The following is a 13,285-nucleotide window of genomic DNA, read 5'->3' on the forward strand; positions in this document are numbered from 1 at the left end:
ATAGGCAAATTGTAAATATAAACCTAATGCAGAACTACATCTTCAAATTATTGATTTCATTAATTTTTAAAGCAATATTTGTCGCATTTCTTAAAGTGTTTTATACACACTAGTCCAGATACAAGCAGCGTCTAAGGGAGTGAATGCAAATTATTTGGACCTTCAAGCACCTACCATTCAGGGCAGCCGCTCATGGTTTTGGTTTTGTATGCATTCATTCACAAAAGCAACCAACTAGTTTCAACACTTTATTAAATGGTTGTTTCATATACACAGTTCTTCTCAACAGTAACACAATCCAGATTGACATCTATGAAATCATTTCCATTAACATTTACAGAAAACTTGATTTACAAATACTTGACTAATTTGTTTGAACCCAAACGGTTTACAAAGCACATTCAAAACCACAAAACATTAGTAGGAATAGACCAAAATTCAAATATGGCATTTAATACATAGTGATAATAAAATAGGAACTGTTAACACATTGCCTCCGTGCTAAGCCAGCCTGCTCTAAGAGGGTAGAGTAAGGAACAGTTTGAGCTGCTAGATGTTACGCTCCTGTCTTTGTCTCCAGGTTTAACTGTGCACACCGCTCGGACAGCCTAGCACACTTTAGAAAATAACTTGACACGAGTTTACAAAACCAAGGACGTGTTTAGGGACAGCACTAATGGAGACTGATTCCCTTAGGTGGCTACGTTTCAAATTGCAGTTTTGTTCTGGCCAAATGCACACAATTTTTGATTTTTGCAGTGGTGAAGGAAGAAGTTACCAGTGGGAAGAAGAAGATTTCTGGAAATTAACTCCAGACGTGGCTTTCGGGAGAGCCTAGCTACCCTGCGTGAGGCCCTGCCTGCTCTTAGCTCTGCACACTAGTACCCTCCTCGCTGGCACACTAAGCCTTTGCCAAAAGTGCAGTCACTAGTGCTTTCCCACACAAAGTTACACATTATTGAGCAAAATATGCAAGCAGTTTCATAGCAAAACATGGCATCACAACAACTTCCGAAGGTCACATCCTCTAAGATGCCACACATACACATTGGTTTATTCCTATAAACAATTAGGTACATTTACACAATTTACACGGTCTGCGTTCAAACAAATTAGACTGTATAAAGGTTGTCCGTTGTGTATATACTACAGCTCTACAGTTAGCAAATTAGGCAGCATTCAAAAATGGGTCTATAAAGACTAGAAATTCAAGAATAGCCATGCAATTGTCCATGTTACGGAAACGCTTCTATTTTGGCTGTTGCAAACCCCTGAAATGTCCGTAACTTACAGCCAATTAAATTCTTCTGTAAAAATTGTATTAGTTTCCAAGGCAAAATTAACGAAACGTATGAAAAACGGTAAACAGCTTCTGCAGTGCTTCTTCTGTGTGTCTTGAAGATGAGTAATACATTATGGTGAGGCTGATAAGGTACTCCCCTTCTATCTTCCCAAACTAGGAACTACTCTTTACAGGATAGTATCAATATATACACACAGTTTAAAGTAATTTATATTATTAAAATTAAGTTAAAGTATTGTTCAAGTTACAACAGTAAGTCAGATATAGATCACAGTATAAAACTTAAAAATATAAAGCAAACGCTTTCCTTTGTTTAGTATTTGACAAGAATATATATATATATATATATACCTTAGTAAGCTGGGCCAGAGAAATAGATGCAGAAGAGTCATCAATCTGTTCACAAAAAATTAAACACATATTCAAGTTCCACAATCAAAACATAGCAATAGTTAAGCCTCTATTGAAAGTCTGCACTTTATCTTCTGTGTGTTGCTGGAAGAGGCATTTCCAGCCTTGTTCAGAACAACTCAAACCAGTAACAACTTAACAGTGTCTATGTGATTAATGATAATAAAATAAAATAAATATCCAAATCTATTTGAAAACAGCTTATTACTCCAGAGCATTTTACAGAGGGGCTCTTGTCGAATGCACAAGAATGCTTAAAATCAAAGGGGTAAGAAAACTGTCAGCTTTTAGTTTATATATTAAAAAAAAAAAAAAAAAGAAACCATCTCTGAGAAGGGAGCATCACTGCGGGAAACGGAGACCCTCCGTGCAAGCCAATGGCTCGAGGGGCCAGCTCCAAACACACGTGATGATGGTTTTTGGGAAGCAGAGCTGCCTACCGAAATCGGGCCGAGGCTGAAGCGGGAGCTCTGCGCCCTCCTCCAGTAAGTTATAAAAACCATAAACCAAATCACTACACCCCACAAAACCACACGCAGCAACCCACAGCATCACACACCAGCAGCCCTAAGAGTGACCCATCACCTACTGCAGGAAAAATCTGCAAAAACTACTGCATTAAATTACTGAAGAAACGGTGGCTACTGCAACAAGACAGAACAGCCTGGAAAAACGAGATAGCTGCAATCTCTATTTAGATGGTAGCCCATTCTGTAAGAATGAGCTTGGAAAGTGAGAACTTATTTTCTTTCCTATGAGACTAAAGAAGTTTTTAAATAGCAGCTCACAGCTAACTAAAGAATATTTCTGATGAAGGAACTCGGCATGGGGAGTGCAATCCTGTCATTCTTCTCCCCACTGTGAGCACTGTTCCTCAAGTCTTCAAGTCACTAGTTAATAAAAGGTTCCAGATAAGTGTTTGAGTGCCAACATTACACTGCAGTTTTTCCAGATGTAAAAAGGGCAATTTCTAACTGTTTCCTTTTCCAGGATATTGAATTATGCAAGCAGCAATAAGTTTACACAAAACATTTCCAAAAGATATTCAAATCATTGTTTATTGTGTCTCAAATTGTTCCCCCCCAAAAAAGTGGAAGTCTCACTAAACTGTAGTAAACTCCTCTCCCAGGAAGGTCACCAAATTGGTCAAGAAAAATAAATAACAATGAAATCCCTCCTTGGAACAGGCTGCTGTCCTACATTACCTAATGTGGGGAAAGAATTCAAGAGCAGTTTAACTGCGCAGACTCTGGGGTGGCAGGGCCACAAGCTGCCTGCGGTAGATGACTCCTCACTCCAGCAAAGGACTTAATCATTCCTGCCACACAGAGGGACATTTGTGGATGGAAAACACACCCAGCATTACTATACTACTCATTAAATTTTTGAAAAGGTCCTTTTGAGGAGAAGGCTCAAATCTGAAATAAGAGCTCCTCTGCCTTGAGAGTACCGTGCCAAGATCCAAGTTTCCTCCTTTTCAGAGCACTTAGTTCCTAGCCATGCTAGCAGAAGCCTAATTAACCAACCTCGTGCTCCCTAGGGTCCTGCTTTTTACATGTGGCAATAAGGAAGCCTGGGTTCTGTCACCACACGGAGAATGTCACTGCTATCCCCACACGGGTCTGCAGAGCCAACAAAGATCCGGGAAGCTTCAGCTGGAGCCTAACGGTTTAGTGACACATTAAACAGGGCAGGATTGATCCGTAACTGAAGCACAGCAGTTAAGGAACTGTTAGTTCTTGACAATATAATGCTGCTGCCTAATAAAATACAACAGGCAACAATCTAGCTGCTGTTGTCCGATTCAGCACGCTGCCCAACAGCACCTTAACAAAAACCACCACCTCCCCCCAAAAACAATCTCCAGAAATGACAACCAACGTATTAGTTCTTTCATACAGAATAAAACAGGGAAATCAAGATAAAGCAAGGGAGAAAGGGAAATAAATGGTGAAGAAAACACTGCAGTACATCTACTTTTTAAATTACCCCAAACCTGAAAATCTGCCTTAATTGAGCATTAAGCCAGGAAGGGCAGCAGTCATGTTTGATGCTGCTGAAGCAAAGGACATGACTTCTGTTTCTAGAGCCCCTAAGGACAACCAGCCACCAGGAATACCTGCAACCAGGGAACCACTAAACCGAGGAGGAATTGCTCTCTTGATTGGGCTGTAATGGTAACACAACAGGACAGATTTAGAAGTGCAGAGTGACAGCTACCATGAAAGAGCAGGACAATGAAGGAATAATCAAGCCATAAGCTTTTCTGAACCCGGTATCCTAGCTCATTTTAATTTTGCTGTTTATGCTTTTACTGTTTAACAGTAGTAATAGGCCAGCTTTCCAGTAACTTGTTCCTACTACAATATCTGCTTCAAAATATTACATATATACAATCTCTGTGTACTTTAGACCAAGATCTGATCTAGCTTTAAGAATAAAACTAATTTTGCCTCCAGTAATGGAGGTGTTTGAGACTTCTCTGCCTTTCAAAAGTCATGGCCTCTGACTTGCATAGACGGAGGACTGGAGGGATCCAAGGAGGTTTCCCCCCCACTATTTCTACCCACAACCCGACTTGGGTACAGCTAAAGCAAACAAAAGGGTAATGTTTTTGCTTCACTTTCCATTTACTTTAATTAGTTTCAAGTAGGATCTCCCAACCCCTTCCCTTTTAGGCTTTTTGATAAATCTATATTAGATCATGGTAAGATGCTACTTAGAAATGTAATACAGACATGCCAGGGAACACACGAGGCTAAAAGAATGTTAACTTTATTTATGAACATGTGATTTGTGCTCATACACATGCCAGTAAACAAAAAGAAAAGTAACTGTTTTCAAGAAATAAAAACCCATCTGAATTAGACCAAATGCCATAAACGTGGTTTACATAAATGCATTACATTAACTACTAGGGTCACTGGGCCAGTTAAACTAGCACGAACTTGCAATGAGAGGCATTTATGTCCAAAAAAATTTGAACCAATCAGTGATAGAATTATGGATGTCAGATTTAGACTTAGTGCTTTTAAACCTACATACAAGAAGATTTGGATTTTGGGCTGATTGCATACCATTCATCAGAACCAGAGGCTGTATTCTTCCTAGAACACAGACCCAGAGTTCAGGAATTTCTAGATTAAGTTATCCTAACAGCTTAGCAAGTGATCAGATCCAATGATCCAGGGTTAGTGTAATGCCTCACACCAGTCTAGTGAAGAAAAGGCAGTTATAATTGAAATAAAGATGGAAAATAAAAACACCGAGTAGTAACTTTTATATTAATAAGGACTGCTTTGAAATGTATCATTATACATTAATATTCAACCAAACGGCATATCAAGGTCTATGACATCCAGTGAAGTATTTCCTTCTGTTACTTATCTATATTTTAGCAGCAGAACAAGAGGGTATTTTCAAGCTTGAAGAAAACGGGCCCCTTTTGCAAAGGTGGCTTCCCTGTGGCAGCACTAACGCGAGGCTCGGGCCGAGGCAGCCGCCCCGCCGCAGCCGCAGCCGCGCAGGGAATGCGCCGCGCGCCGCAGGGCAGCCCCGCAGCAGCCCCCGGCCCTGCGCGGGATCTGCACGGCGGGTTTTACACGCTCCCATCTGCAGACACGCTATTGAACTAGGCTGTTTCATCAGATAAAGTGGAAAGATCAAATGCAGAACTTTAAAATACCACTTTGTGTTGTAATGCTATTTAAATCCATGTCAATCTTTTCAACAGTTGCATACTCAAAAGGGGCCCAAACAATATCACTTCAATTACAGTTTCAGGAACAAATACTCAGGTATTTAAGGACATCAAAAGGAATCACTTAGCTGCACAGAACTGTCCTCAGAAAATGTGTGGGACATGTTCCTTTGGGTACTTGTTTGAACCCCCAAGTCAAAAAGATGGAACCAATACCAAGTTTAACAATAATGGCTTCTCAGTGGTTTTTGATAACATTTTCAAAAACCATTTGGAAAAAAAAAGTATTTAAAAACAAAAGCTAAAGTGATACAATGTGAAATGGCAAAAAATACACTCCAAACATTTTTATTGCAAGAAACAAAAAGCACACAACAACCTATACAAACATACATATTACTAGCTACAGACAGACAGATGTAGAACATGGCACCATGTTCGACTGTGCAAACCTCCAACCTACATGATCTAAAAACGATCGTACATTATCTGTACAACACAAAGTCATACAGGAAGTATTCTAGCATATTCAATATGAAATACAATGCAGTACTAGGCACAAATACCAAAATTCACATTAAAACTCTGCAAATGATGGCATTACTCATATTTTAGTATGCTGAATCAAATACATTGTATTTACAACATACACTAGGTTTTGCTAGAAAATATGTTTAAGTTAATGTTTGGAAAATTAAGTGTAAGGCTACATTGTTTATAATTAAGTGCAGTGTGTAGAAAAAAAAGTGTGATTGTGTTTTTACATACTGCTTTTGATGTCCCACTCACTGGTTCAGTTCGACTTCTAGAAGAAGAAATAAAGGCCATCAGAATTAAAGAAAAAGCATTTGGATCCAATATAAAGCAGTGAAAACGGATTATAAAACCTACGCATCAAAATGCACCGTTCTAATTGTCTAGCAAATATGAAAGTTTATTCATATATACAAGCTGTTCTCCCTTCATACATGCATAGAGACTTAAAAAACATTTCTACTTTGACGAAAAAAAACAACTTACATATATACAACAGTGTAAATTAAAGCCTTCATATACTGATTCCACTAGGTTAGAATCAAAACCAAAGTCTGTGCTACGACTTTGTGTTCTCAAATAATCACCCATCTAAATGGGAAGGTAACTTTAGCCAATCTGCATAGTCCTAGTATCAGAAAGCAGACACAATAATTTCCAAGAATGAACAGCGATAGTCTAGACACTTCGAAGTGTGAATTTTTACTCAAGTGAAAATCGCTCATCTGACAGGAATAACAAAATGTCAGAGTGCAGTCTTGAGAACAGTGTTTCTTTGTGGAAGCCCAAGCACTGTGTTCAGATATCTGCTATATTTAGCCATGAAAGTGCCAAAATATTAAACGTGTTACATACGCTACATTGACTAAGAATAGTAGTAGAAATGTCACCTGAAAGCAGTTTCTAGGATTTTGTGCGATTTAGGAGTCCTGTGACAGAAAAAAAGGTCTTAATTGCCAGAATTTGCTTTAAGATAATCTTGAAAATGCTACAATATTTTAGGAACTATATCTTATCACATTTGAAAACTTGCTGAGATTCCACATACTGATTGATCTGTACACATGCTGCTTATGAATCAGACATGCAACTATCGCCCCCGCTAACAAACAGTGCACACAGGCATCCAGCGCGTCCACGAGCAGAGGCAGCTCCAAGGCTGCTAGGGAGCGGGGGCGCAGGGAAAGGCTGGGACATCCTCCCCATGCTGGGAAGCCTCCAGGCCCATGGCTACAGCCATGGACTTTCTGAGGACGGGGACGTAAGGAAGCCTTGATGTTACCACACAATCACTCCCTAGCGTTTCTTCCTTGAAGGATGTACAGGAGGAATCATGCATTTTCAAAGGCCTCCAAATTATTACATTATATATTTTTATTTTATAAGCATCAGTTATCTCATGGTTGTTTCAGTAGCACTAACAAAGCTCATCTGCCTGATTAACGTTCAGGTTTAGAGCAGCAGGGCCGTTTTTCCCCTGCCCACATACAGATACTTGTTTGGTGTCATTTAGAGCAGGATCACGACACCAGGAGAGGGTGTCCCCAGCCAGGACGCGCTGCCCGGACGCAGGGCTGGTCTCAGCCTCCAAAACAGGCAGCGTTCAGAGCAGTAGTGCAGGGGCCAGGACTGCTGGCAGAGCCCCAAAGCCCCACCACTGCAGCAATGACCTAAGGCTCACATGCAGCCCCGCCACACGAGCCGTTTGGTTTGCCAGCGCCTCATGGACGCCAGGATGCTGCTGCACCGTTTGTTAGATACATACCATAACTTAGCAGTGCACTTCTAAGAACCAACAGTAAAGATAGAGCATAGCAAAACAGCAAGCTAACAACATCTGCTATTTGTGCTGCTGAGGCATCGCTTTAGTGAGGCTAGAAGACACGAGCACTCGAACAACACTCGAGTAACCCACAGCGAAGTGGACTGTATGTACAAACGAAGGACAGCAATAATCCTGTAGTCCAACTGCATTTAGATTTTTGTAATAATTGACGCATTTAATTCTGTTTTCCAAGAGTTCTAAGAATTTAAAATGAACACCTGGAGATCAGATATCAGCTTAGACCAAAGAGAATTAGAAAGATAACTAATCAATCTTATTGGCATGCTTCCTGAACTGCTTCCTGAGTTTCAAGTTGGGAAAATATTAATTATTCCTTCATTACACACAAAAAGCTATTTGCTTAAGGACATTTTTCTTTGGGCATCACCTGAAACAGCTACTGCTTCATTGCAAATATTCCCAGCTAATAAAAGCCAGAAATAAGACATGTTTGCCTGGCTCATCAACCGGCAACCCTTGGCCGTTCCCCTGTTGTTTACTAGACAAACCCACCACGTTCAGGTCATAAGAATACCTGTCAGATCCAAAGACCAAAATGCAAGAAAGTCACATTAAGATACAGATTTTTGAGATAAGAATAAACTACATTGCATATCCATGCCAACTCTAAAAGAAATTAATAAAATATTAATAAAACGAGGTCTACACCTAACACCTCACAAGATCAACCCTAAGAACAAAGTCAACAGAACTATTTTAAAAGTTACTATTGCTAGAGATGAAACCCAATGTCCCAGTAAGCCTAAAAATTTAAGTTCACATTGGGACAAATAAAGGACTATCTACCCCCTTACAACAAAGGCTTGTAACAACTCTGCCAAGAAAAATACAACAGGAATCCTTCAGGCAAACTAAGATCAATCAATCAATCAAAAAAAAAGTTTAAATGCTGAAGCCTTCTCAAAGAATACAGTGTTTTATGGGGACTTACATAACATATGTTTTGCTGGTCGCTTTAACTCCTCCAATCGGGATTCTTCTAACAATTACTGATGAATTCTTAGGAATCAGGGCAGTATCATCTGTGTATTCTGAAAGCAACAGAAAAACAGCAAAGACATCAGTCTCAATTCACAATAACATATTAATACATATTTGTATAGCACTTCAGAGACTCCCTTTAAGGATACAAACCCAGAATTTTATATGTAACAAGGTGTTTCTATTGCCTACATAAACTAACAGTAAGCTTAAATAAGATCTTTAGATTCGATAATCAAACGCAACAGATTTTTTTCAACCAAGTTGAATTCCAACAGTACAATAACCTCAAATATCACTAAAGGGGGATCTTACTAATGCAAAAGGTTCTTTCCTATTGTTGCTTAAGTTGCTTTTGCTTCTATTAAGACTACAAAGCCAATAGCTCTTGGAGAAAACCCGCAGCAAAATTCTCTAGGGAAGAAACAAACATTTTCATAGATGCCGCTCGCTTGTCCCCCAAGACGGTATTATCCAAAGCCTGAAAACTTCCTAGGACTGTTTGCACTGCTGGTAACTGGGAACCACTCACCCACACTGCTAGTGTTTCCACACAGTCAGAACTCAGAAGAGAGCCCGCCTGCTTATTTCTTAAGTTTATAAATCAAGAACAATGGCATTTTTCAGCTTAGTGCTTCACGTTTAAATGGAGACTAGACGACATGGCTGGAATTCTGACCACAGAAGCTACTTATTGTTTTCCCCCCTCCTCCTCCAATAGGCCAGAAGTTGCTCAAACAAAAGTGCTCTCTCCCCGTAAGCTCAGGGACTAGCACAAATTAACCAAAACGGCGCCGGAGGTGGGTTTTAGATTCAGCTTTTGCAGAACAAAATGACTGTGACAAAATTAGTTACAAAAACAGGCCTTAAAAAGGTCTTAGAAAATAGTGCACGCCTGAAACTACCCACACTTTACCCTAGCTCACATTATGCTAGTGTTTTTGAAAAGAAAACCTTTTGACCTTTTACATAAGACAAAGCAACAGTAAGTACCCTAGAGACTTTCAGATTGAGTAAGCTTCAAATCCAAAGATCTTGCCACGAAAATGACATGTATATTCTATTTACACAAGCTGCACATGGCTAAATATTCTAAAGCTCTCTTATCAGGCGTTCCCTATAAGCCACCTATATTTTATATATCAAAACCTTGTACCTTTGTAGGATGAATTGGAAGGATGGTCTGAAAAGCCAGAGCACGTACGTGCATGCCACGATACAGCACTGTACACACCATCTGTGCAGCTCTGCACAGCAATCACACAAGTGTAGATTCCATAATCTACACTTCATTTTTCAGTATGTTCCTCCTAGTGACAGGAACCTCCCCTAAACATACATATCCCCTAAATCACTGCTTTAACAATGAAACAAAAGTTTAGCTTCTATTTCCAGTGACAGAAATGCTTCTTCAGGAAAACTGAAAGTAAATCCTCAGCTTTCCCCAAAAAAACGAACAGGGAGTAGTAACTTTCCTCTGGACATCACAGTAGTTTTAAACTGCTGCAAAAAGGATTACTCTTAAAGTCCACAAAAACAGAGGCCTTTAGAGAAGTCACTCTGAAACCGACTACTTTCATTAGGATTTTTTTTTTCATTAGGCTACTTTCATTAGGAATTTTTGATAGAAAAAAAAGGAGAGAGAGAAGGAAAAAAACCCTAGCAATACTAAGGCCCAGATAAATGACTGGGATATCACAGCAGTTGCAACCCCAAAATCCATTTCCACCTGCTGAAGGAAGTAATACAGACCATGCTTTTTGGTTCAGATCAGAGAGAAGGTTCGGGGCGGGGGGGGCCAAAAGAAGAATGGACTGAAACTTCAAAGAACTCTGAGAAGCAACAGCTGCTGTGACAAGATAAAAGTCTGCTACACCTGGGCCAGACCAAGGATTTGGCGTTCTGCATAAGGTTAAAGTTGACTCCACCTCTCTTGAAAAGAATGCCCTAAGTTCTGTGAGAGCAGCTGCACGGCCTGGACACCAGAAGGTGACTAAAGATAAAGTGCTGTTCTGAAGTCCCTTGGAATTCTTGTCCACCCAACCTGAATTTCACAGACACCCTCCCAGAGGGATGCTGGCAGTGACTGGTCCTGCACGCGGAGCAGGGGGTTGGCAGGTCGCTCTGCAGACCCTGCCAGCGAGCAGCAACGTCCTGCTCACCAGGGCCCAGCTCCGTCCTGCTCACCAGGGCCCAGCTCCGTCCTGCTCACCAGGGCCCAGCTCCGTCCTGCTCACCAGGGCCCAGCTCCAGCAGGGCCATCCGCGAAGGAGGCAGCCTCGCCCAGGCTCTTCAAGGACACACAAATCGGTTTCATGTCAGGGATTGGCTACTGGGGTTTTGTCTATGAGCTGTGATTAAAAGTAAGGATTCAACGGACAAAGAAAGCTGGGGGGAATCTGTACATCACATTAAGGTCGACAGCAGAAGGGACATCCCAGCCAAAAACAGTCAGTTTCAGAGGAAAACATGGTTCTCAAAGGGGCTGAGGTAAAGGAGAATTGCAGTGAACTATGGAGAAACACTGCTTAAAACAACAAAAACAAAGCCACACCCATTTGACTGCCGCTTCATACCAAGTAAAAGACTTAAGCAAGTACTATGTTGGTGTCAGCATCCTTTTTCTGCAAACAAAACCAAGGGAAGTATCAATAGCTCTGTTTATGCTCCAAGGCTTATACACCTCTTTGCATTTAACATACAATTAGCACCCTCCTCATCCAATTTTTAAACTCACCAAGCTCAGTCTGCCACAATTTTTATACGCACATTATACAAATACACCGTTGACCACAGAAGCTCCTGCTCATCGCTTGGCCTGCCCTGGCCCCCCATTGCGAGTGCAGCAGCACTGCCAATGCACCCACAGGAGCAGCGCCCCGAGGAGCATTCCCACCCCGGGAACACACGGAGGCCACAGCAGCAGCCACTGGAAGACAAGGCCGCGTGGGAAACGATGGGCAAAACGCCTCGAAATCTGCTATTCTGCTGCCTGCAGAAGGATCTGCAGGGGTAGGGGTGGAGATGCCTGCTGATGCGCAGGAGCACTAGCCCTTCCAGAAATGGGCTCCTTCTCCTGAGCCTCTTCATACCAGGCTCTTCGTTGCCTCCAAGCTTTTCTTCTGGGATAATCAACAGCCATTTATACACTCTGCGGCAAACAAACCACCTGCGTAGCTGGCATTTAAAGCATTGCCTTGAAATATTAATTAATTGCCCAGACTATCATTTCCAGATTTTCGGTCTCCACTGAAATAGATATCAATGATGTAATTTAACCCCGGAATACCACTTCTTGAGGTTGCTTGTTCAGTTACAGAGGTGGCCCATGGGACTTTCACCTGTGCTCAAGAGCACCTGCATGGTTTTGAACCGCGGCGTTGCTGAGGTCTAACACACTTCCAGCCATTAATCTGAATATTCAGACTGTTGGGAGGAGCCTGGCACTGCCCAACACCTCTGTGTATGACAGGGAAAGACAAAGGCAAGGCAGTAACGGAGCGGGGCGAGCTGACCCGTAGCACCCGCAACGCGGCAGCAGCGTGGCTGACCCCGGAGGGACAAGTCCCCTGGCGCTGGGGACACCCAGGCAGAGCTCCCCGTCACACCGCAGCTATGGCAGGTGTGTGACCTGACCCCAGCACCGCACACCCCTCCTGACAGACAGCGCAGCACGGCAGCCCAAGAAGCAAGCGCGCCCTGGAGCGCTGCTGCAGCGACCCCTGAAACTAGCACTGCAGCACAGAACGGCACAGGGTTAAGAGCTGCTTGAATTCTAAACGGGCCATCTGCATCCTGCTGAAGGGATCCCAAGCCAAGTGAGTACGAGCCAGCCTCGGTGACATCCCGCAGTGGCACCACTGCAGCCATCACTTGTGAGCAGCAACCCTGACCTCGAGCCGGTCTCGAATTCAAGAGAGTCTTAAATGAACATTTTTGCTTCTCATCTCACTGACTAGACATATCACCATCTGGACAAATATCGCAGTTCAGCATTACATAACACCTAATCCTCTGCCATCTCTAGCATGCTTGCTTGATAGCAGAGAGAAACATTTAAAAAACCCTATTATTTCAAAAATGATTTCTCCCAAGGCAGCACCATAACTAACTCTCTGAAACATATGCTGAGAACACTGTTGATGGAGTACTGTGCATCATACTCGTGCTTTAAACCACTGCAATAAAGCACAGCACGAAGACTGCAAAACAGTGCTGAATGTAAGTGCAAGTACTTCTGCATTTTTACAGTAGCCTACCTAAAGGATCTATATGTTGACAAGCAATATGAAATGGTCGCAACTGCTTCACTCATGCAGTCTTACTCAACCGAAGCTTATATGAACAATATATGGAGAAATAAGGGCAACTTCTTTTGGGTGCCTTCTTGACAAATCTCTCAAATACAAGGCCACCTATGCAGAAATCCAAAACTTCCACCAACTGCGTATTAGAATTTCGTCAAAAGTTCTGGAGTTCATTCAAATAACAGTAACATTTGTAGCTTAAT

At 41.8% G+C, this 13,285-nt stretch overlaps 1 protein-coding gene across 2 annotated transcripts in view; it reads right to left on the minus strand.

The window, feature by feature from the left end:
- The window catches only part of RBBP6 (RB binding protein 6, ubiquitin ligase), a 30,152-nt gene that overhangs the window by 13,903 nt on the left and 2,964 nt on the right, over positions 1-13,285 (minus strand). The window contains exons 2-5 of one of the 2 annotated variants that reach the window (XM_088520984.1): positions 8,726-8,825; positions 6,839-6,877; positions 6,183-6,219; positions 1,655-1,699 (exon numbers count right to left, since the gene is read on the minus strand). In XM_088520984.1, coding sequence (XP_088377110.1) covers positions 1,655-1,699; positions 6,183-6,219; positions 6,839-6,877; positions 8,726-8,825 — 221 coding nt within the window. The remainder of the gene's footprint in view (positions 1-1,654; positions 1,700-6,182; positions 6,220-6,838; positions 6,878-8,725; positions 8,826-13,285) is intronic. The other variant, XM_088520985.1, reaches the window with a different exon arrangement.

This window comes from Tinamus guttatus, unplaced genomic scaffold (genome assembly GCF_059628265.1).
Source record: "Tinamus guttatus ecotype Peru unplaced genomic scaffold, ASM5962826v1 Tinamus_guttatus_pri_ptg000107l, whole genome shotgun sequence".
Taxonomy (NCBI): Eukaryota; Metazoa; Chordata; class Aves; order Tinamiformes; family Tinamidae; genus Tinamus; species Tinamus guttatus.